The 26,022-nt window shown below is 37.9% G+C and overlaps 1 protein-coding gene across 1 annotated transcript in view; it reads right to left on the reverse strand.

Moving 5' to 3' along the window:
• PDZD8 (PDZ domain containing 8) overlaps positions 1,061–26,022 on the reverse strand; it is a 106,580-nt gene continuing 81,618 nt past the window's right edge. The window contains exons 4-5 of the mRNA XM_001927541.4: positions 11,812–11,974; positions 1,061–7,426 (exon numbers count right to left, since the gene is read on the reverse strand). Of these exons, the coding sequence (XP_001927576.1) occupies positions 5,220–7,426; positions 11,812–11,974 (2,370 nt within the window). The 3' untranslated portion in view covers positions 1,061–5,219. The remainder of the gene's footprint in view (positions 7,427–11,811; positions 11,975–26,022) is intronic.

Below are 26,022 nucleotides of genomic sequence, written 5' to 3' on the forward strand. Positions count from 1 at the left end.
CTGCAGTCTGTATGTATTGAAAAAACTCCGCATGTTAAGTGGACCTGTGCAGTTCAAACCGTGTTGTTCCAGGGTCCACTGTACTATCAATCTATTCATGAGTTAGAAGTTCATTATCACAAATGCAGAGGACAAGAACTTGTCAGCCATCTCAGAGCTACCCATGAATCTCAGCTGGCACTAGTTTGCTAAGTAATTACCTACCTGGAAACAGACGGTTGTAAATTACATGTTTATGTGTCATGTGGTTGGCAGCAAACATTAAAGCCAGTAAGGGCAAAACAGTAAATGTTCCGTAAGCAGAGAAAAGCACCTAGATGTGTGGTTATGCACAACTGGAAGCTTTCCCTTTCGAATATATACTTGTTTTATCAGCTGAAAGCAAACAGCAGAGATGTACCTTATACTGTCAAGGTAGTTTAAGCATGATGAGACCTATCAACATTTATTTAGAAAAGAAATTTAAAAGGCTAATAGCTTCTGTGATGTGGAAAAAGATCAGACTATAATTATCTTTGACCTGGAAGTCATCCAAGTGTTTTCTAGGGATCTGTTAATTTTGAGTTGTCTGGAACTATTATTTTTTAGATTTCTGAAAGTTCACACCAATGTGAAAACAAATTTTAAATGAAGACAAAGAAGGAATGAAATTATGTCTTGAATTGTGTTGGGAAACAGGTAAAAATAATAGGGTGGTCAGGACATGCCCCCTTTCATAGCCAAGAAAACCCCCAAACATCAGAAATGTCTACCTATCACTGTATCATCTAGTGCTGCGTGATGTAGTTTTTCTAAGCATGATGATGTTGATGTGCCTTTTTGATGTAACAGCAAATACCGTGTTCGTGAACGTTGTCACTTTACATCGAGTTCTGTATGTGATTGGAGATACTGTGGAATATCTCAAATAATATTCATTCTGTAGTTCTGTAACAGTAAACAAAAAGGACCTAATGGCAGTTCTTCTAAAATTGTGTTCTATTGACTTGGAAGGACTCCTCGGCCGTGTAGTTTTCTAAGAAAAGTAGCTGATACTTCCTCTTTTTTTTTTTTTTTTTTTATGAAGCTTTTGTATGTGGAGCTTTGCGTGAAGTCTAGTTTTCAAGTGCATGTGTTAGAGGCAGACACGCTTCCTACTCATGTATTTGTACTGGGCAACTTAGACCAGGCCGCTGCTTTGAAAGATGGCTCTGGAGGCACTTCTAGGGTTAAAGTACAAAGGCAGGTTTGTTCTCTACTTATGTAGGGGGAGAGTCTTAAGAATGTGCTGCAAATCAATTCTCTTAAGAGTTTGTGGTTCTCCTCACTCTCAATACTATATAACTTACTCCTCTTTTATTTTTGCCTGTTAAGACGTCAGTCTATTCAGTAATGACTGGCAGACATGTCGGTCTTGAGATCATATAAAAGATGTGATTTTTAGAACTCTTTTGAAAGCAAAACTATCAGTTGTATCTGAAGGGGGAAACAATGTAAATAATTTATTTTATATGTCTGATATTCTGGGGTTGGCAAGACTACGAAAAGGTTTTTTGTTTTGTTTTTTTTTTTAATGTGTGAATCAAAACAAAGAACACACAGCTCTTTTAATACTTATTTTTTGAGCAGAGGTGGTTTTTATGTTTATACCTGACAAAACAGATACAAAAAGCTTAATGAGGTAGCAATGAATATTCAATTCTTTTGACTGCTAAGTGTATCCATCTTCGTCATGTCATGTCTTAGCTAGTTTACTTAATAAATCTTCTGAATACTACTGTGCCTGTTGTACTCCTTTGTCAAGCAGATACTATCATCCAAGTAAAATATGTATGAAGGTATTGTTTTAACTACAGATAGTCAGTTAAAAACTATTTATTCTTTGCTTGCAGGCATCAGGTAAAATCCACTCCAGACTAGTCTGAACCATACCTTTTGGCTTTGCAAAAATTGTATTACATTGAAATATGTAACTAGCTACATGGTGTCAATGTGGAACAAATCAGTAAGTTATTCTTGCACCTCTGAAGTTATACTGTTTTTCTGATTACTATGAATAACTATCTGATAAAAATAATTGATATGCAGCCACTGGATACAGGAGAGCCATGGCCTCCTGGAAATCCCATAAAACTTAGGGTGTGTGTGGGGGTATCTTTCAGGAGTGAGAGTCTATGGTTTTCAACAGGGTTAGGAGAACCCCACCACCACCCTGTTTTTAAAAGAAAGCTATTATCTCTCATTTTAGAAGTGAAGACAATACATTTTAAAATTAAAGTGATCTTAAATTTATTAACTTTTAGGGGACTTAATATTAGCAAGAGCCAAATATTGTCAAACTGCCTTTCAAAAAATTCAGAAATACTTAAATTTAGAACTGACATTTTTTAGCATGCTTTCTCCTCTCAGAATCACAAAATGGCTACACAGTTATGCACAACTGTAGCCATTTCAACTAGTTCTGATACTGAAGAATATAAGGCTTGATATTAAGAAATGTAGCAAATAGGCTCTAAACTAATGCTAAAATGTTGCTTGGCTTGACTGTCTAACCCAATCATTCATCTAAATACCAAGTAGAAAATACATGTTAAATAGCCTAATTACTACTAGATAGCAGAGGTAAATCCATAAATCTGATATTTCACAAATAGTAAAACCAAAATTTAATGCTTTTAGGCAGTTTTCAGAATAGCAGTTTTGTTTAGCAAAAGTGGACTTTGTTAAGCTTGTTTTTATGGCCCAGTTATACCAGGCAATAATTCCATGGAAATGCAGCAATCAGCTCTTTCAGATGTCATCAAATGAAGATATTCTTGTTTTCATGGTAGTTTTTTTATTGTTATTTTTTAGCTATTGATAACATAGCATGGCAGAAAGATTACATCAGGAATGTGATCTAATACAACTTTTCATTGAAGCCTTATACCTTACTATTCCCTAGGCTATTTGGAATTTCTCCCTCTTTGCACTAGAGTACAACTGTGATGCTTCTATTGTCTCTCCCAGTAAATATAGAAATATTACACTACATTGAAGATTTATTTTACAAATATCATTAGCAGCATTACTGAGATTTCCTAACTGTGGTTCTACAGAGTTAAATACTTTTAAAACATGAGTAGATTTTTTGAAACCAAAGTTTTGCATTATTTCTACAGCTCTTTCAAATGCATCAGTTTCAGCAGCATGCCTGGATGTCACTAAAACTTCCATGGTGTAATCCAAAGACACCAGCCATTTACTCTGCCTTCCAGGTTATCAGTGGTAAGTGACTTTTTTTAATGATAAGACGAAAGTTGGTTATTACATTCAGCAGATTGTTTCAAGCTATGTTACAGAACAGTACTTTGCTTTCAGTGAATTTGGTGCATAAAGACTTCTACAACAATGTTCTTTTAAAATGCAAGCATGCTTAAACAAAAAAGAGGGGTACAAACAGATATATTTTTGATATAAACTTGGCCAAGATTAGTTTCCTAATATTTCACTCAATAATAAAATAGCAAGAATGAGAATTGGCTATTGATTTTAAAAGTGGAATAACTTTTCTACCCATAAACATGTTTTTAATCATCCACATAAGTTATCCCTTTTATTTGAATAGCTTTCCACTGTTCAGAGAGCTTTTGCAGTTATGCTATTGTTTTCCTCACAACAAGCCTGTGAGGTAGTTTTGTTTATTCCTACTTTAGAGCTGGGGAGAGTGTAGCACGGAGACCTTTTGTGGGCTTGCCTATGGTTACACAGTTCACTAATGGCCAACTCCATAAACTCTAGTATAGAGTCCCGGCTTATAGATCTGGGCCAGAATCCTTATGCTCTACTGTGCCTTTTCCTGCCAGCCATGAAAGCTGTTCCACCTAGTTTAAAATTCATGTCAGTTTCACTATATATATCACTTATCACAGTAGTTACCTACAAAAGGGAAAAACATACATAAATCTATCTTATAGAAAAGGTGAAAACTTTTATGTATACCAACAAAGGTCATGCTCACACATTTTCCCTCAGTCATGTGTTACTGGTATCCATCTGATGGACTGAGTATCCGAGCAGATCTTCATTTTAAGAGAACTGGTCCCAATTCCTACGTGTTTATGCCATCTAACTTAAAAAAAAAAAAAAATCAACAAAGACAGTCTGAACTATGGAAGCATTCAGAATGATTACCACGCCTTAAGCCTGTAGGATGTCAGACAAAGGAATAAATCTATTTCGCATGATTCCTCTCTCACAACATTCTCATGCATGACAATATTTCTAAAACAAAACAGCCAAGCAAGGTCATTTTAAGAACAGTCCTCTGAAACTTCAAATATCCTTGCACATGCTTTATTTCCTATGGGAGAAGTGAAGATGAAAACTAATCATAAATGTTTAGAACTTTCACTTGAAAGCATCAACTTTTTGAAAGGTTATATTTCAAAATCCTACTGGTTACTCTCTTTTAACCTTGTCATCCTCTCAAAATTCTTGACCAACTGCATTCTATATTTATTCCCTATTACATTTTGTTTTTCAACGCAAGCTCTTCAAATTAATCACTATAGTCTTACTAAAACTGCACAGAAACTTTAGGAAGCAAATTTCACAGAATCATAGAAAGCAAGCTGTATATGTAAACTTTTTTTTTTCTTTTTACTAAATCAGCATAACTGACTAAAGCTGCAGCATTTTGCTTTCATGTTACATTTGGCAAAATCAAAACAAAAAGCACCCCCCAAAGCCCCCAGATAACAAAAATCTCAAGCAAGTAGAGATGTCAAACTTCATAACACAAAATAAGATTCAAAACCTGTTCCCTCAATGATCACTGTTGTCAATTTGGGCATGCAGCAAATTTATTTTTATAACCATGATGGAAATGAAAATATTAAGAATCTGGATGGTATCCTATTTAACACTAATTCAAAAACTAGGAAGAGGAAGGAAAAATAACAAGACATCACACATAAACACCAAAAGTTAGCTTACGTAATTAGAAAAAGTTAAAAATAAATTAGTAAAAATAAATTCCCAGTAAAAACCCAAAAAGCATAGCTATAAATACAATCTGAAACAACCAATTTAGGGAGCTGGTCATGTTTTTGCTGGAGAACCTTGTCCACTCTAGTTCTTACACAAGCAAATAACTGTGGAGAAGCAGGCCAAAGTGCATAATAAGAGGGTTTCAATGTGTTGTACCTGTGGTACTTGAGATACAACTTTTCCTTAATCACTTGAAAGGTTAAACAGACTTAAACAGACTCAGAAGGGCCAAATAAGTCATCTGGTATGCTACTGAATGGCTGAGAGTCTATTAGTTGGGTTATTTCATTATCTAGGTCTTCTTCTGTATCATCTGTATACTTGCTTATTTTTTTGGAGTGCTGATCTAGAGAGAGACTTTCTAAAGATTCGACATCTTCAATGCCTGCTCTATAGTGGATCATGAGAAGTGTTAGAGCTTGCAGTCTTTCACCTGATTTAGCCAAAGCCGCAGAAAGAATTGATTTTTTCCTCGAATCAGTTGTCTCTTTTTCTTCTCTAACAAGGGAATTGTTATGTTCCAACTCCTGATCAATTTCATTCTGCAGTTTATCTAGCATGAACTCTAGTTTCTGGATCCTCTCCTCCGTAGGCAAGCCCCTGTACAGATCACGACCGATTTCTTTAACAGCAATGAAAACACTGTCATCCAGACCACCCTCCTTTCTCACTAACTTTATTCCTGTGTTGTTGCCCCGCTTAGAGGGACTGTTTGGACCACAGACCTCTGTGTCGCTGCCTTCGTTGTCTGATGTGTTGGGTGTGTGTTTTGGTGAAGGTTCTACTAGATCAGTTCCTGGCTCAGAAAGGCGAGTTTTAGAGACTTGACGCAGATTTAACAAACGAGAGCTTGTATTGATAATATGTCTTGTCAAACCTGTTGTTCTGTTGACTGACTTGCCAGCTTCAGCATCAACACGAGGGGGCAGACCTAAGAGGGTTTCTTGTCCTTCCAGCCTGAGGTTTTTCAGGGCTCTGTCTATCCGCTGGTCAGTTGCTCCACAAAGAGGAGTCTCGGCTAGACACTTTTCCTGACATTTTTTATGGCAAACATAAGCACAGAACATACACTGGGAGGCAGCTTTAGTCCAAACTTTCTTCTTACAGTAATCACACCAAGTTGGGTTCTGGAACTGAGTATCTTGGAAACTATGCTTATTTTCTGTCAAACCCGTCTGTCCAACAAAGTGCTCCTCTTTAGTCAGGGCAGAAACCTCTTCGACCAAATGGAGTTCTTTTTCTTTCTCTAAGTTAGTAACTACATGGTGCTCTGGCTCTCCTTCTTTCAAATACTTGAAGTGAACAGTAATATCCCCGAAGCAAAATGTGTCATTGAATCCCTTTTGTACACTCAGGTTGCGTAGAGCGGTTCTTGTGACCATGGCCTTAGGTGATGGGGCTTCCAGTCTGAATTTGGAAAGGTATTCCATGTTTGATGTGGCTAAGCATCCCAAAGCCACCTCTTCAAGTTTCAAACTAACATGCCCCAAGCAGATGAGACCCCCTAATTTGAAAGGATCCCTGCACCACAGTGCAATGTTTAAGTACCTGTGGCAGGCTTCTATGTCAAAAGAACAGCTAGCTCTGGTTCTTGTCCATTTTCCTAGCTTATTACGATAAGGAATTTCTGATGATTCCCACGTTTGAGGGTCATCTGAGCTGTCCTTAGGAGGGCAAGAACTTTCTGAAGTCAAATCTTTTGCCACTTCCTGCTTTGCTAAAAACTGTTTAGCGGCAGTGGCTTCTTCCACGTGATCCAGATTTTTCACTTGCTTTTCAGCAGGTTTATCTGTAAGAGGTGGTGGCAAAGTCACCTTCTCTGGTTTTTCAACAGGAATATCTAGTTCTGCCTGATTTGGGGTGTCAGCAGAAGGCAAAGGAATTTTGACTTGCGGTCGTGGTGGCACAGGTGGTTTGAAAGTGGATCCTTGGGTGGGTTTTGACATTTGTGCTGGTTCTGTTATCTCAGAAGATTTCAGGGCTAAGGATTTATGCCCTTCTTTGGATGGAAGTTTTGGTGGTGGCGGGTGACCTCCAACAGCTAATTTCCGGTTTAAAACTGGTGATATAGTTCCAAGAGGTTTAACAGAAAGTGTTGTTGGAATACGTTTGGGACTATGACTTAATGACTGTGCCTCATCTTTGACCTCAGTTTGTGCTCTGACATCACTCGCCAAGTCTTCAAATTCAGAATCCAGGTCTCTATTTTCAGCATCTATTGCCAACCCAGTTGTTTCTTCTTCATAGGTTGGCTGGCATGAGCTTGACAGAAAGTTTTCTTCCAACTGTCCAAAGTTATCCTGCAGCACCACACTCTGATTGCTCTGGCCAACAGGCCTTTCATAATACACCAGGACTCGGTCGCCAGCCTGCTTGATAAGCTTCAACACTTGGAGTGTAGATGTGATTTTCACGCCTGTTTTAAGATTTTAAAATGGAAAACATGTAAATTACTATAATAAAATTACTTAAATTTGCTAATTGCCATTAATTCACGATTACTTAACTAATGGAAGAGTAATAGTGAAGCCTCTAAAATAGACTATTGGCTTATGGATATAACAGTGTGCTAATTCTCAAACCCTGACTGCTCTCATGTCCTGGAAATGTTTACCTTTTCAAACTAAAGGATGACATGAAAATCCTTAGGAGGGTGTCAAGCTGCTAACTTCTAATTGCTTCTCATTCCTTCCTTCCTAGGTTTAAATGACATTTTTCCTCTGAACTGAAGTGAGCAGAGTGAGACCAATTAAAAAGGATTTTATTAATAGTTAAGCCAGGCTTAGGATGATGGAGTGATTCTATTGAATAGGGATTAGAAGCTAATGATTTAAATTAAGAGACCAGTACTTGAAATAAATTTAGCAAAAACCCACTATGCTATGAATAGTAGACCCTTACAGATTCTTTTTATTAGCCCTACCCATCAAACTAATCTTTTTCAGGATCGAAAGAATAAGGCAGGCTTTAAACAAGTGGTTTACTATTTGATCTATATTTATAGTATCTATTTTAAGTTTTCATTTTATTTTCTAGTAGGTGCTACATTAATGAAGTTCAAAATTCAAAAGGTACAGAAGGATGTACAATGAAAAAAATCTCCCTTCCATCTTTATCTCTTAGCCATACTGTCCCTTCTCTGAGACAAGCAAAGCCAGCAGCTTCTGATGTATTCTTCTAGAGAGATTCTCGGTGTACCTTTCGAAGGCTCTATTTTTTTCCCTGCCCTCTCCCACCCTCCCTGAAATAGTACTTACCTAAGCTATTCCTATCTGTAGGACTTAGAAAAAGGTGAGAAGGGGTCTTTACCTCAGAGGTCTTAAGGCCACCCTAAATAAATCAAAGTAGCTCCGTCCCATCTAATAACCTGACTCCAGAGTTCCCTCAGCCACTATACTCTCCCAGGCTAGACCATGCTTTAGACTTGGTTATCACTCGGAAATTTTCCACATCAAAGATCTTTCACTTGGAAATTAACCTCAGATCACAGTCTCTTATTTCCCACCTTTTGCAATCCTGTCTGCTAGCTGAGTCTGTTTTGAGATGATTTCCACGTCCAGTCATTCCTCCTGTGCTCTCATGATCTAGCTGGTCTCCTCATACAACTTGCTTTTCTCCCAACCTCAGTCTCCAGATTTCAATGATGTTCACATCAAGCTTTTTTACTCTTGTGCCCCAGCCCTTTCCTCTTCTATCATCTACCTGTCTCTCTGATTCCCAGCAGTGCTGACCTCTGATCTCCCTTTCCTGCTCCTGAACTCATCACCAGTTTACAGCACCAAGGTACACTATACACCTTCAGCAAAGCTTTCAGTGCTGTTTTAGCATTCTTTTGAGTGGTCTCTAAACAACTAAATCTCTTCAACACCAGCTTTAAGCCTTTCTTATTCCCTGACACCCACCTGTCCTCCTCTCTTATTCTGTAGAAGACATCACTTAATTTACTGAAAAGATCCAACAAGAAGCCACCTCTTCTCCCTACCAGTCATTTTCAGGAGTGAGCTGTCTCAGAGGAGGGAGCAACCCTTTCCCTGTACTCTGGATCCTGCTCCCCATCTCCTTCAGGACTTTGCACTTAATATTATCCTTTTTCATATTTTAATTCCCTTGCTTCTCCTTTAAAACCTGCCTTTTCCTTGGTTTTCACAACACTATACTAATTTGGCTCTGATCATCTCTCCTTTGCTTTCTTTTCTCCCCACCTGTATCTGCCCTTGTATGAAAACATTCCTATGGTTTTGTCATTATTTCTCTCCTCCCTAGATCACACTCTTTTCAGGAGTTTCAACTATCAACTTTTTCTTTGGTTGGTGTCCTCTCCTCTTTGCTCTAGTCATACATTTCCAAACTACTTTTGGCTGTCGCCACCCGGATATTTCGTTGACACTACAAATTCAGTGTAATTAAAACTGCTCTATGACCTTCTCCTCCTCCTGTCCTCACTACTGTACCACCCTCCCAGTTAACCCAGTCTTAATCATGGACATGGCTGACTCCCTAGATTCATTCTGCTGTCAATCCTCTTACAGTTCCAGTCCATTTCTTTATCTCCCCCCCTCCCTTTCTCTCTCTCTCTCTCTTTTTTTTTTTTTTTGTCTTTTCAGGGCCGCACCCAAGGCATATGGAAGTTCCCAGGCTAGGGGTCGAATTGAAGCTGCAGCTGCTGGTCTACACCACAGCCATAGCAACTCAGGATCTGAGCCACGTCTGTGACCTACACCACAGCTCACGGCAACACCGGATCATTAACCTGCTGAGTGAGGCCAGGGATTGAACGTGCATCCTCATGGATACTAGTTGGGTTCTTAATCTGCTGAGCTATGATGGGAACTCCCAGTTCCAATCCATTTTCATTCCCAGTTCAGATCCTCCTGACTGGTGGCTTCAACTGCAGTTAACAAACAGTTCTTCATTATAAACCCCTCACTTAGGCCCTCCCTATTTTCCTAAAACCTTGGCTCAAAAACTTTTAGCCTACAAACTCATCATACTGAAATCCAGAGCTTTCTAATATGACTTCATAATTAATCCAGCCTTAAAAACTTCCACTGTTTCCCTTTAAACACAGTATGTTCCAGTAAAATTGTAGTTTGACTTAAATAAAAAAAATAAGTCCACCTAATGATCTGAAGTAGGCAAGGAACTTCAACTCAATCTAAACTCATCTGCCATCATCCCATCTCTTTCCCAACCTAGAACTCTTTGGAGATGGCCAATGTGCCTCTTGGGACTGGTCAGCCTAATCTGGATTACTTTCTTTTGGAATATTTCAAATATATGCAGAGTAGAGGAAATAGTAAAATGAACTCCATCATCAAGCTTAAATATAACATTTTGCCAAACTTATTTCAATTATCACCAATCCTGTTACTAAATATTTTTAAAATGCTGTATACCCATATACAGGTATAAAAAAAAGATATATCACGCCTGCCCCTTACCTCAACAAATACTTTTTTAACAAATGTTAGACTTTTGCCTTTTCACTCTGCATATATTTATATCACTTCAATTTGTTTATTTTTGATACTTATAAATTTAAAACAAAATCTTTCATAAAAGGATATAAATAAAAACAATTTTATGTTGTATGTAAAACCAAAACAGGGTATGTGTAGGAATAAAAAATTTATGCTGAACTGTGGTTTTTAGCTGAGGGAGAATTAATTGTCATGTTAAATAACTGTGTAACAAATGAGGCCTATTTTATAGCCTTACTATCTATCCTAAGTGTCTATGGACCAGTATCATCATCTGGGAACTTATTAGAAATGCAGAACCTGGAGCCCCACCCAGGTCTCCTGAATCAGAATTCACATTCGAACACCACGCCTGGGTGACTGGAATCCATAAGAGAGTCTGAAAAGCACTGTTTATGACATAATCAGAGGGATTTCCATGTGAATATACTGACTTAGTTGGGCTTCCCGATGTGTAACTAAATAATTTTCATTATTGTCATGATGGATTTGATTTAAAGACAGTTTCTTTGATATTTAACCAAGGACAACTCCTTGAACTACAAGAAAATATTCCACACTGCCTTTAAAAGCTCAAATGTAACCATGTGTTTGAGAAATCTCTTGACAAGCCTAGAATGGGTGAGCCAGATACTATAAAGGTCTGAAAAGGTTTGAACTTTTTCCCCTTGGTGTCCACAGTGGATCTTACTGCCTATTTATAAACAGTCAAGAAAATAACGTGCCTATCAACAGAGAGTTTTTGCTGTTATCAATCCAACTAATAGGAAGGCATAGAGGTGACATTTTTCTGCCAGTGACAGTGATTTGGGCTATACTCTGAATGATAGTCTGACAAATGGCTGGCCAAATCAGGAACAATATGGAGCCACAGGAAATTTTCATGTGTGCCCTCTTAGACAAGGAATCTCTCTCCTGTTCATTATACGGTCCTGAGTGAAAGGGGTGATAATGCTAATACTGTCAAGTTGAGGCCCAGGGTAATAAAGGCGGTGGGCATACAGAAAGATAACTTGACCTGCCCTTTCTTTCACATTCAGTAAAAAAAGAGGAGCAGAAAGAGGGAAGAAAAGGAAAATTAGAGAGGTTATAGGAAAATGGTCTAATGATTAAACAGTTTAAAGATTTATACCTTAGAACTAAAATGGCGTATGGGTTTTAAATTTTGTTTAAGGCTTCCCTCAGGTTTTTATTTACAGTATAGTTACCACTTTCTTTCCATTATAAAAGTAACACAGAATTAAAGAAGGAAGAGAGGAAAAACCATCGATTCTCTGGTTTCCCTGTAAGTGTCAGGTATATTGCACATCAGCATAATTACCTCCAATCGCAATCAGGCGATCTCCCCGCTGAAGATCTGCAACTGCAGCAGGTGAGTTTGGGGCCACTGTCTCAATTATGACGTGCCCAGCATACCCGTCAGTTGACTGGACAAGACGAAGTGTAAGTCCAACACTTTGTAAATTCCCCTTTATTAATTCAACCTTGGATAAAAAAAAAATGAAAACAGAGTCAATGGGTTGATAGTGGTGGAGTGAGAACACATTAATACACTGAGAATACTATGGTTAGCATTGATTTTTGTACCATAGTGATTATTAATGCAAATCAAAAAAGGAAGTTCTGGAAATCTTTATTTATTGTGACAATATAAATTAACATATGCTCAGACTGTATATTTGGGCCATCAAAAATTATACACTTTATCTTCAGTGTGTCTTATTAAAGATTCATGCTCACTGTAGAAAATTTGGAAATAAAGGCAAAATGAAAAGAAAACCACTCCAATCATACTATCTAGAACTATTATTCATATGTTATACTTTCTAATATATATCTATTTTAACAAATATATCCCATTATGTGATATACTGCAATCCCGTTCTGAATATAATCCTGAATCTTGCTTTTCTGAAATATAATGGGGATAATCTACATTGTCATTAGATGCACTTTAGAATCTCCATTTTTTTATGATATGTTGCTAAAAAAAATTTTTTTGGGGGGGAGTTTATGCTTATGTTTTATTAAGAGTTATCCTGTGAAATATCCTGTTCTAACTCATCAAGATCATTTTGCTCTCTACAGGAATGTCATCCAATTTATCAGGAGTATGTGTCCCAGATTCACATCATCCATGAAAAAAACCAACACATGCTATCTGTCCTCATTTGAATCACTGATTTTAAAAAAGGATAGAATGCGACATCCCTCTAAATGACAAGAACTCAATCTGTGTTTACTGAGCTAAATTACGAACCAGTCTAATTGTATTATCATTCAGATCATGTCCGTTCTTCAAGATATCTCATGATAGACTTTACCAAATAACTTGCTAATATCCAAATATATCACTGTCTATATTGCTTTAATTTATAAATTCCACTTAAAAGCTAGAAATTCAATTCTCCTACCTAATGACGTTGGTCTGTAAAAGAACCCTTGTTGAACGTTGTTAATATGGCTATTAATAGATATTGTAAAGTTGCTTTTAGATTAAGGAAAATCTTTTATCATATTATGTCCCAGAAATGGGAAATGCAGGCAGGTTTTGATTACCTAAAGGTTTACAACCACCCAAACAACCCTTCCAATAAAATATTTGTGTTTAAACCTCTAAAAAATTTGTCCAATTCTTGCCTTATGATATAGTAAATAACTACAATAAGTGTTTTTCAGTTAATGAAAGCCCTTAAGAACACGTTCTCTCAAATCATGAGCATAAATATATTCTTAATATAGTGTCAAAGCTGTAATTCAAAATGCTAATTTCTAATTATCAAAAAGCTAATGGCAGCAAATGGGTAAAAAACTAAATTGTACGAGTCTGAGTATTACTTTAAGTTTTAAAAACTAAGACTTAGGAGTTCCTGCCATGGATTAAGGATCTGGAGGGTGTCACTGTGATGACGCAGATTTGCTCTTCAGCCCGGTGCAGTGGGTTTAAGGATCTGGTGTTGCCACAGCTGAGGCGTAAGCTGCAGCTGCGGCTCAGATTCGATTCCTGGAAAAGGGACTTCCATATGTCACAGGTGTGGCTATTAGAGAAAACAACAACAAAAACCTAAGACTTGGAATGTTTTTTTTGGGGGGATTTACTCTTTGTTCATAAAGTGGGATGGAGGTTGAGGGGTGGGGTTGAGGAGAGAACTGAGGCTAGTGCAGGCTTTTGCGTAATTCAGTTTCTTATTTTCTCCCTACCAATCATATTATTCTCTTTGCTTTTCTTAGTTTCAAATGATTCTTGAAGTAAACTTTCCAGCTAGAAAAAGATTTAAAGTTTTTAGTAGGAATAATTAATAAGGGCAAACACTAAATTACTCCCTTTTCTCACCCAAATTTACTGATTATTAGTAAATGCTCTTAATTTCATACTTAAACAGCATAAAGACCTTAAGACATTATTTCTTTCACCTCTTATTAAAAGCTTATTTCCTTTTTTTTTTTTTTTTTTTTGGGTCTTTTTCTAGGGCCGCACCTGCAGCATATAGAGGTTCCTAGGCTAGGGGTCAAATCGGAGCTACCGCCGCTGCAAGCCTATGCCACAGCCACAGCAACGGGGAATCTGAGCTGCGTCTGCAACCTACACCACAGGTCACTGCCATGCTGTATCCCCTGAGGGAGGCCAGGGATTGAACCCCCAACCTCATGGTTCCTAGTCGGATTCCTTAACCACAGAGCCACAAGGGGAACTCCAAAAGCTTATTTCCTTTTAAGCTCCACACCGCTGACCCATCGAGTTTTGGTATTACAGTTTCAGCATTCTCTGAAATAAATTTAAAACTTAGAATTAAGTTCTAATAGTGATTCAAAAGTGAAAGTACGAGTTCCCACTGTAGCTCATTGATAAGCCTGACTAGTATCCATGAGGATGTGGGTTAGATCCCTGGCCTCGTTCAGTGGGTTAAAGGATCTGGCATTGCCATGAGTTGCGGTGTAGGTCGAAGATGCAGCTCAGATCCTGTGGCTGTGGTGCAGGCCGGCGGCTACAGCTCCCATTCGAACTTGAGCCTGGGAACTTCCATATGCTGTGAGTGTGGTCCTGAAAAGACCAAAAAAAAAAGAAAAAAAAAAGTATGAAAACACCTCTTCATTATTATTAAACAAGATTAAAAAAATATATTAAACTATATAATTCTCCCTCCTACCCAAGTATCTATTTTAAAATTTTATTTAAAATTACTGGATAGGAGTTCCCATCGTGGCACAGTGGTTAATGAATCCGACTAGGAACCGTGAGGTTGCGGGTTCGGTTCCTGCCCTGGCTCAGTGGGTTAACGATCCAGCGTTGCCGTGAGCTATGGTGTAGGTTGCAGACACGGCTCAGATCCAGCGTTGCTGTGGCTGTGGCGGAGGCCGGCGGCTATAGTTCCGATTCAACCCCTAGCCTGGGAACCTCCATATGCTGCGGGAGCGGCCCAAGAAATAGCCAAAAAAAAGACAAAAAAAAAAAAAAGCTTAAAAATAAAATAAAATTACTGGCTAGACCATGTACTACAAAACACATGTCAAAACAGAACCTTTTAAATGATGGGATAAAAATGAACAAATAGAAATCCTAATATTTTCCCTACCTCTGGGATAGCATGAGGCATGCAATCCCTGAAATATGACATTATTACCAGAAAGGCTTTAGTTTTTAAGGTTTTATTATGGAAAAATTTAAGTATAAACAAAAACACAAAAAGCAAAATGAACCCTCTGGTAGGTTATAAAATATACTTGCAAATTCTCCTATCCTTGAATATATGTCTCTTTGCAATTATTACTTTACCAAATCTGCCATGAGAGATACAACCTGTTTCTCCACCCTTCTCTCAGCAACCAATGTAACTAGAAAAAAATAGGTGAAGACACAGACAACCTGAACACTATCAACCGTGACTTAAATGACATTTATAGAACACTAGATCAAACAATGGTAGAATATACATTCTCTTCAAGTGCATACGGTAAATTCACTAGGATGTGCTAGGTCATAAAACAAGATTGGATAAATTTAAAAGGACTGAAATTCAGGTGTATTCTCTGAAGGAATTAAATTAGCAATCAACAAAAGGATCATGAGGAAACCCTCAAACATTTGGAAAGTAAAGCAACACAGCTGAAGTAATTCACGGTCAAAGAAAAAAATCAGAAGAGAAATTTTAAAATATTCTAAAACGACAAAAAAAAATATTCTAAATGGAATGATGATGAAAATACAACCTATCAAAATTTGTGGGATGCAACTAAAAGTCTTCAGAGGGAATTCACAGCTTTAAATGCTTATATCAGGAAAAAATATCTAAAAATAGTGATCTTAGTTCCTTCCTTAAAAAACTAGAAACCCCAAAAAAGCAAGGACTAGAAGCACAAAAATCAATGAAGTAGAAAATAAAACAATAAAGAAATCATGAAGTCTAATTCAATGAAATATCAATGAAACTGATAAGCCTCTAGGCTAGCTTGAGAAAGACACATATTACCAAAATCAAAACAAGAAGGGAGTATCACTACAGAATCTACAAACATTAAAAGGGTAAGGCAACATTATGCCCAACATTATGCTAATATATTTGACAACCTAGATGAACTGGAAAAAATCTCTTTGAAAGACAAAAAATAATAAAAACTGACTCAAAAATAGAAAATCTGAATAGCTCTATATATCAAATACATCCAGTTCATAAACGTTCACATAAAAAAAACCTTCCCAGGTCTAGACTGCTTTATTAGTGAATTCTTAAAATAATAATCTTACTTGGAATCTTGCAGAAACAGAGAAGGAGGGCATGCTTCCCAAATTATGTGTTAAGGTCAATGCTACCCTAATTCCTAAACCCAAACAAAACAAGAAGGCAGAACTACAGACTAATCATATTTCTAATGTTTAAGTATGGATATAAAATTTCTTAATAAGGTTTTAGAGAATTCAACCCAATAGTATATGAAAAGGATAATAATTATAACCAAGTAAAGTTGATTTCAGAAATTCAAGGTTGGGAGTTCCCATTGTGGCTCAATGGTAACAAATCAGACTAGTATCCATGAGGATGCAGGTTTGATCCCTGGCCTTGTCTAGTGGGTTAAAGATATGGCATTAACATGAGCTGTGGTGTAGGTCACAGATATGGCTTGGATCTGGGGTGGCTGTGGTATAGGCCAGCAGCCAAAGCTCCAATTTGATTCCTAGCCTGGTAACTTCCATATGCCACAGGTGTGGCCCTAAAAAGAGAGAAGAATCAACAACTGTTTATAATAAAAAGCCACCAGCAAACTAGAAATACAAGGGAATACCCTAAATCTGATTATAAACATCTACAAAAATCTACAAGTGACATAATACCAGAAAGACCTGTTTTCTATCCATGATCAAGAACAAAGAGAGCATCTTTGCTCTTACCACTTCAACTCCGTATTGTATTGGAGAGTATAGTCGGGGTCAAAATGTAAGAAAAAGAGAAGACATAAAGATTGAAAAGGGAGGAGAAAAAATGGTCTGTATTTGCATGTAATATGATCTTATACAGAGATAATCCCAAGAAATCTACAAAACTACTCTTAGAACTAGTAAGTCAAATCAGGTCAGAGTACAAAGTCAATAAAAAGGAAATGAGTTTCTATATATTACAAATAATTAGAAAATAAAGAAACCAAATTAGTTTATAATAGCACAAAATATTTAGGATTAAATTTTTAAAAATTTGTTTACTAAGGTAACACTGGTTTATAACATGTTTCAGGTGTATATTATATTTCTACATCTGTATACACGAGTGTTTACTCATCACCAAAAATTTAGTTTCTATCACCATATAGTTAATCTCCTTTACCCATTTCATTACTACAATCTACCCCTACCCTGAGCCTCTTCCTCTCTGGTAATCACCACTCTGTTCTCTATATCTATGTATTTGTTTTTGTTTGTTCATTTATTTTGTTTATATTCTACATATGAGTCAAATCACAAGGTCTTGTCTGACTTGTTTCACTTAGGACAAAAGGTCCATCCATGTTGTTACAAATGGAAAGATTTCATCTGTTTATGGCTGAGTAGTATTCCACCATGTTTATACATATGACATCTTCTTTTAGGATTAAATGTAACTGTATGCTGAAAACTATAAAATATTGCAAAGGTAAATTAAAGAAGACCTAAATAAATGAAGAACAATAAATACCATGTTCATAGATTGGAAAACTCATTATTATAAAGATGCCAATTCTTCCCAAATTTATCTACAGATTCAAAATAATCCCACTTATAAATCCTTTGGAAAGGTAAAGGACCTAGAATAACCCAAACCATCCTGAAACAGAATAAGGCTGAAGGACTTAAACTACCCTCAAGGCTTACTATACAATGTTAGAGTAATCAAGAGTGTGGTATTAACCTAAGGATAGACATTAATTGTAGGAATTAACGTCATTATTTCTTAATGTATCTTTTTTTTTTTTTTTTGGGTCTTTTTGCCTTTTCTAGGGCTGCTTCCCAAGGCATATGGAGGTTCCCAGGCTAGGGGTCCAATCGGAGCTGTAGCCACCGGCCTACGCCAGAGCCACAGCAACACAGGATCCGAGCCGAGTCTGCAACCTACATCACAGCTCACGGCAATGCCAGATCCTTACTTAACCCACTTAGGCCAGGGATAGAACCCGCAACCTCATTGGTTCCTAGTTGGATTTGTCAACCACTGTGCCATGACGGGAACTCTAATAAATCAAATTTTAGACAGTCTACTGACTTCCTACTATAATAGATAAGGATGCTAGCCCATTTTCCTTCCCTCAAACTACAGCTGACTTATCACATCATTAGTTTTAGTTCCTCTAAATAACCTCTTTATAACTTTAATTAGTATACTATGCCCCTGTATTTCTTATTTCATCAGCTATTGACATTATCTCTCCTGATATCAGGACATCTATCTTTCATCTCTCTTTACAACTTCTACTTTCTAAACTCTACTGTCAAGGCTGATAACTATTATATTTATTTCCCAACTATTTTTAAGTTATCAAGGTTGACTAATTCTAAAAACTAAAGTCAGCTATGTGTATAATACTGTGACTATCTACATGTTATTTATTGCAAACCTGGACAATTTTATATTTTCTATCTTGCGTAGCCTTTTGTTTTTCTTGGTGCCGTTTTTTTCTTTCAACAACATCACTGTCATAGGATTTATGTAATAAATGCTGCTTCTGCAACTAGCTTTTAAATTCATCTATCCATTCTTTTACATATCAAATTATTTACCACCTAGTCAAGAGGAACTTTTTCTATACTTCCTGCCCTTCTGCCAAAAAAAAAAAGCCAGTTAATAAATGTAGAAGGAATGATCAGATTTGAAAAAAATCACCCTTTTGTAATCCTCCCAAAGGAAAATAAACTGTTTTAGATTAAAAACAAAACAAAACAAAAACAAAAACAGAAAATAAAAAAACAAGACAGGAGTTCCTGTTGCGATGCAGTGAAAATGAATTCGACTAGTATCCATGAGGATGCGGGTTTGATCCCTGGCCTGGCTCGGTGGAGTGGGGATCCGGTGTTGCTGTGTCTGTGGTACAGGCCAGCAGCTGTAGCTTTGATTTGATCCCTAGCCTGGGAACGTCAATATGCTGTAGGTGTGCCTATAAAAAGCAAAAAAAAAGTATGAGTTGGTAAGATTCTAGTTTAGGGAAAGAAAATCTGCAGAAACATTTGTGAGACATTGGGAACATTTTAATATAGACTGAAACTTTGCTGAAATTAAGGAATTATTTTCTTATGTGTGATGATGGCTATTGTAGTTATGCAAAATGTCCTATTTTTAGAATATTCATACTGAAATATTTATTGGTTGAAATATAATGTCTTCAACAATCCTTGCCTATAACTTCAGGCAAATATTAACTTCTCTGAATGTCACTGGCAAAATGAGATGTCTTTCTCAAATGTAGGAACTATGAATAAATGCAGTATTACTGTTGTCGTTATTAATAAGACAGCATTACTAGTCAAAATGGGATACAAAAGAAATTTAACAACCAATCTGCTGTGAATGAACTCAGTAATACAGCTGAGGAAACAAGGCAAACATATTATGAAACTAAACATCGATTCAGGACATTAGAATATTTAAACTACCTTATATTGTTGAAACATTAATTTACTTTTATAGGATCAAGATTGAGAAGCTGGAGTTCCCATCGTGGCGCAGGGGTTAACGAATCCGACTAGGAACCATGAGGTTGCGGGTTCGGTCCCTGCCCTTGCTCAGTGGGTTAAGGATCTGGCGTTGCTGTGAGCTGTGGTGTAGATCGCAGACGTGGCTCGGATCCAGCCGTGGCTCTGGCGTAGGCCGGCAGCTACAGCTCCGATTGGACCCCTAGCCTGGGAACCTCCATATGCCGTGGGAGCGGCCCAAGAAATGGCAAAAAGACAATAAATACATAAATAAAAAGATACCATCTACGATGATGAGGGGGAAAAAAAAAGATTGAGAAGCTAAAATAATTTCATGATCATATGACTTTAAAAAACCGTCTTATCTGAAAAGACAAGGATGATGACTGATGTCAACATTTAGTAAGAGAACAGCCAGTTCAAACCTACTAGAAGAAGAATGGGTCAAGCATGGCCCTTACTTCCAAAGAAAAGAAATTATACCTATGGAGGTAAATATCTTTTACAAAATTATGTTTTCATCCCATTAAAAAGTTTCCTCTAGGTAGTAGACTAAAGATATACCAAATGAAAGGAAAAAGGAAGGAGCCAAAAAAGGAAGAGCAGGGAGAGAAAAATTATATTTCTTTTCGATAAATGAAAGCATAGCAAAGAAAAAAGTGAACATGGAACAATAAGTATTGTCCTTTGGATTGCAAATCATGAAAACTTTTTACTAAAAACGATTAAGAGTTCCCTGGTGGCCTAGTGGCTAAGGATTTGGCATTGTCACAAGAAGAAAAAAAAAAAAAAAAAGATAAAAGTGAAGGCAAAAATGTCTGATAACAAACATAGGTATGGATTACAGATGAGAGGCCTTCAGACAGTTCCAACAATCATCATGTAATAACTTTTCCTTTCTCATAAGAAGCCAATTAGATGTTAAGTTCAACCAAAATTGGGGTACTCCCTTATTCCAAAGGATAATCTAGGATAAAGGAAAAAAGTAAAAACTTCACAGTCAAAATCTTTGTAAACAGTGAAAGTTTGCTTTCTATGTTTCTTGTAAAGAACAAGGAAACCTGATCCCTCAGTGTCCCAAGTGAGGATCAAAATTGGGATCGAAATTTCTGCTGCAGAGGAGGTAATAGATGAGGTCACAACCCCGCTCCCCTTTGAAGCAGTATCTTGGTTTTATATTCAGTTTTAGGCTAAATCTTCCAAATCCAAATCTCTGGCAATGTAAACTATATAAACTCCAGAGTCCTGAGATTGCTTAGACCACAAGGACTCTTCCTTTGTCAAGGGTTGGAAGCATTGTGGCCAGTGTCTAAATACCAGTTAGCATTGTTTTAGAGAGTATCTAAATTATATTCCAAGATAGCACACAATGTGCCACACGACATGTATGGATAGTGTGACAGGAGTTCAAGGGAGGTGAAGACTGCCTCTGGGTGAATAGTCTGGGTTGGGGAAGGCTTCATATATGGGAATGGTATTTGGTTATACCTTAAAGTATGAGGAGAATCTGAACAGATACTCATGGAGCTGGGGCTTGGGGGTGTGGCATGCAATGGGAGAGGCAATCATTCTAGGCTATGGATACACTGGTAGAGCAAAAAAAATAGAGAAAAAAGTTTAGGACACATCAGAAAATAAAAACCATCATGATAATGTCAGTTGATTTAAATGTGAGAGAAAAATTCCTACCCTAATTATAACAAAACACATTTTACTAGGAAAAAGAAATAGCATTTCAGAAAACATTTCATAGAATATAACAGAATCCTACACATTCTGACTATCCTATAGAGGAAAAAGTCCTACAATACGTTATTTTGCAATAAATGTATATAGGGTTTGCTACTGATATCTATTTTCTATAAACATGTTCTTTAACCTGTACTCGGGCATGGTAGATACAATAGAAAGAAGAAATGAAGTTAATACTTACTATATGCTTAGTAAAAAAGACACTAATGTTTGCCAAATTCTTTCTTCCCCTCTCTCTGGGACTAGTTCTACAACCCTCTAATCCCTTGTATGTTATAGTGGGAACAGCCATTCTTATATGACATGGTTCCATTGCTCTTTCTCATCAGATGGTCCAGGGACACAAACTTTACCCAAGCTAGACTAATCAGAGTTCCTTTCTGGATGGTGGGAATTCAGATTCAGAGATTCCTTGAATGGAATAAATATAAATGTAGCTGTGAGTAACTGTGTTATCTTCACTTGGACTGGGAAGGGGAGAAAGCCAATCTGCAGACGGAAGAACAAAGCACATAAACATCTAGGAACAGAGAAAGGCCTCACAGTGGTTTAGTTTTTGGTTCCAGTTTGTTTCTAAGGCCTGACTGCACTCCTATTAAAAGCTACGTAGGGGAGTTTCTGTTGTGGCTCAGTGGAAAGGAACCTGACTGGTATCCATGAAGATGCGGGTTTGACCCCTGGCCTTAGTGGGTTAGGGATCTGGCATTGCTGTGAGCTGTGGTGTAGGTCGTGCATACGGCTCAGATCCCATGTTGCTATGGCTGTGGTGTAGGCCAGCAGCTGCACCTTTGTTTTGACCCCTAGTCTGGGAACTTCCATATGCCACAGGTGTAGCTCTAAAAAGCAAAAAAAAAAAAAAAAAAAAAAAGAAAAAAGAAAAGAAAAGACTATGTAGGACCTAGTGCACACAACTGTGAACAGTGGCCCTGGCAACTGACTGTGGCATGAAACACCATGGTATCCTCAGAATAAGCATCCCCCCACTTTTTTCCCTAAGCTAATTTTAGTGGATATCTATTCCAAACAGGTTCTAGTTTACCAGGCACTGTGTTAAGGACTGTCCTATATAGTATCTCATTAAAACTCAGAGTCCTGTGTTTATTAACTACAAAGCTACAAATATATTTATAAATGTAGGATGGAACCCACCAGACCTAACCTTAGCATCTGCCACCTGCCCTTGCAGGAACCTGGTGCCTGCAAGATGGCTCCAAGAAGGCGGGGAGCATGTGCGACAGCACTAGTCCTGACCCTAGAGGCTGCCTCTTCCATGAACAGGGGCTTGTCCAGGAGCTGATGAAGGCTCAGGGCTTCAAAAGTGTGGTGCTATCCTCCTACAGAGTGAAACCAAGTCCTCCTAAAACAGAGTTTCCTTACTGAGTTTACGGTTATTCTATCTATAACATTATTCCCTTTCTCTGTCACCTCTGACCCTAATGCTGTGCTAATTAAACATTAATCAACGAGAGTCACAGGGCTAAGACTGCTGTTATAAATATCATCACTAATGTACAAACTCAAGCTTTCTTCAGGGTAAAATGAGCTAACAGACCCATGAGGCATGGACCACCTGGCCTGAGAATCATAACCAGAGACTTCCTGACTCCCAAAACTATGACTAAGAAATGTCACATAGGGAGTTCCCGTTGTGGCGCAGTGGTTAACGAATCCGACTAGGAACCATGAGGTTGCAGGTTTGGTCCCTGCCCTTGCTCAGTGGGTTAAGGATCCGGCGTTGCCGTGAGCTGTGGTGTAGGTTGCAGACGCGGCTCGGATCCCGCATTGCTGTGGCTCTGGCTCCGATTCGACCCCTAGCCTGGGAACCTCCATATGCCGCAGGGGCGGCCCAAGAAATAGCAAAAAGACAAAAAAAAAAAAAAAAAAAAGAAATGTCACATACAGTATGGGATTAACGGATACAAACTACTATACATAAAACAGATAAGCAACAAGGATTTACTGTATAGCACAGAGAACTATATTTAATATCTTATAGTAAACTTTTAATGGAAAATAATCTAAAAAAAAAACCACTGAATCACTTTGGTGTACACCTGAAACTGACACAATACTGTAAATAAACTATGTTTCAGTTAAAAAAGAAAGAAAGTAGGAGTTCCTGTTGTGGTGCAGTGGAAACGACTCCAACCAGTATCCATGAGGATGTGGGTTCCATCCATGGCCTTGCTCAGTGGGTTAAAGGATCTGGCGTTGCCATGAGCTGTGGCTGTGGCTGTGACTGGCAGCTGTAGCTCTGATTCGACCCCCAGCCTGGGAACTTTCATATGCTGTGGATGAGGTCTTTAAAAAAAAAAAAAGAGAGAGAGAGAGAGAGAGAGAGAGAGAGAGAACACAGTGGTTACCAGTACGGAGAGGCAAGGGGGAAGGGGCATGGTGGGCGTAGAGGATTAAGAGGTAAAAACCACTACGTACAAAGTAAACAAGCTATAAGGATATATTGTACAACACTGGGAATATAGCCAATATTTTATAATAACTATAAATGGAATATAACCTGTAAAGGTGTAAAGCACTATGCTGTACACCTGAAACTTAAGACTGTGCATCATCTACACCTCAATTAAAAAAAAATCACATTACTAAAAAAAAGTCACAGAAATGTCACAAGATTATGATTAATCCCAGCCTTTGTTCTTCCTTTTTAAAAAGGCCCTAACTCAAAGACCAAATTGGAAGAGATCTGAGACTTGTCTCCAACTCCCTTGCTTGGTACCCTACAAATAAACTCTTACTTTGATTCAAACACCTGCTGTCAAAAGTGGGGCTCTCTACACCTTGGACACATGAGCCTTTGCTCCATAACAAGAGCACCCTCAGGCTGGCGACTCCTGGAGTGTCAGCAACAGAGAGGGCCTCTGAAGGGTGAAGGTTCAGGCACCTCCAAACTCATAAGCTGCATACCTAGCGTCTCCATGATGCTTGAGCTGCCATCCCTACCCCCAGGGCAGCACGATGGCTTCAGAGAGCCTGGGAGGAGTGGGGGCCATCCTTGCTGGGCCAGGAGCATGTTCCTTGTACCTGCCCTTGTAGCACCCTTCATGTGCTAAATTAAAGTGGTCTTTATTATCTGTAATTCCTATTTTAGTGGTTTATAGTCTGAACTGTTATGAAGAAACGCTTTGCATTGTCACTGTAAATAATCAGTAAACCAGTCTATAATAGAGACAGAAAAAAAAAAGTAGGACCGAAAGTATTTTCTCTCTGGCTTGGCCTGTGTCAACTAAGCCTGAATTTTATTGAAATGAAAAGATTTCTACTGGAGTAGAAATACTATTGCTAGTGTTTTTTTGTATGACATACCCCCAACAACAAATTTACCAACTGTCAGGAATTGCTGACACATACTAACTAAACAGCAATTACATGAGCTGAATCATGAGGTAATACAAGATTGCAGACACTCTGCATTTAATTTCTCCAATAATGTCAGACACAGGTTAAAAATTCTAGCTGCATGTGTGCCTATCTGGTGGAGAACAATTTACTTAAAAACATCATGATAACCTTTAAAAGCTCGCCCTCGCTGACATCTTTCTAGCCTTTCCTGGACCCAAGCTGGGATGTCTTATTTTCACTTGATGGGGAAAAACAACATATTGATTTTTTAATCCCTTCCTAACATGAGCATTTTATATAATGGATAAGAAGAGGATATATTTTAATAACAAATCAATATAACTATTTTACAAACTGTTCTCTCTTTGAGCCTGTGACACTGAGCAAAAAACTAAAAATATAAGAAAGAGTAAAAGGATCACTAAGTGAAAGACCCTAAGTTACTCTTACCAGGTATACTTTTGAGTATTCTTTCATCAAAAAAGTTTCTGAAAAAGATATCCTAAGGACTAATTCCTAGCTTTTTTAGTGGAGAAGTGGGGCAGGAAAGGGAGAAATGACACAATTACCTATACATGTACATATATGACACCTGTATAAAACTGAACTTTTAAACAGCAGGCTTTAATTTTTTTTTAATTTTAATTTTTTGCTTTTTAGGGCCACACTTGTGTCATATGGAAGTTCCCAGGCTAGGGGTCGAATTGGAGCTCCAGCTGCTGGCCACAGCCACAGCCAAGTGGGATCTGAGCCACGTCTGCGACCTACACCACAGCTCCCGGCAACGCCAGGTCCCCGGCCCACTGAGTGAAGCCAGGGATCAAACCTGCATCCTCATGGATACTAGTTGGATTCGTTTCTGCTGCATCCCAGTGGGAACTCCCAGACAGCAGGCTTTTAAATGCAGATAACCATTCTCATTCCATAACGGGATAATCATTTCTGGTCCATAAAGTAAACTAATACCTATTTTCCCAGAATTGTCATTATATTAAAATAAAAAAAGATGCCCACGACCTTCAGGCACATTGGTGTATTTCTTACCTTCTCTCTCCAAAATGAAACAGTGGCAACATTTTCAGAAAACCAACAATGACCTAAGAAACACATTTAGCATAAACTAGAACAACCCTACGGAGAAGAAAAGTAATAGAAAGAAATGTATTTAGAGTTTCGCTCACTCATTCAAACTCGTGCTGAGTCTGAAAGGTATAGTCATGAACCACACAGATGAGCTTCCCTGGCCTCATGGAAGTAGGAAAAGTAGGCATG

This window comes from Sus scrofa, chromosome 14 (assembly GCF_000003025.6).
Source record: "Sus scrofa isolate TJ Tabasco breed Duroc chromosome 14, Sscrofa11.1, whole genome shotgun sequence".
In the NCBI taxonomy this organism is placed as follows: domain Eukaryota; kingdom Metazoa; phylum Chordata; class Mammalia; order Artiodactyla; family Suidae; genus Sus; species Sus scrofa.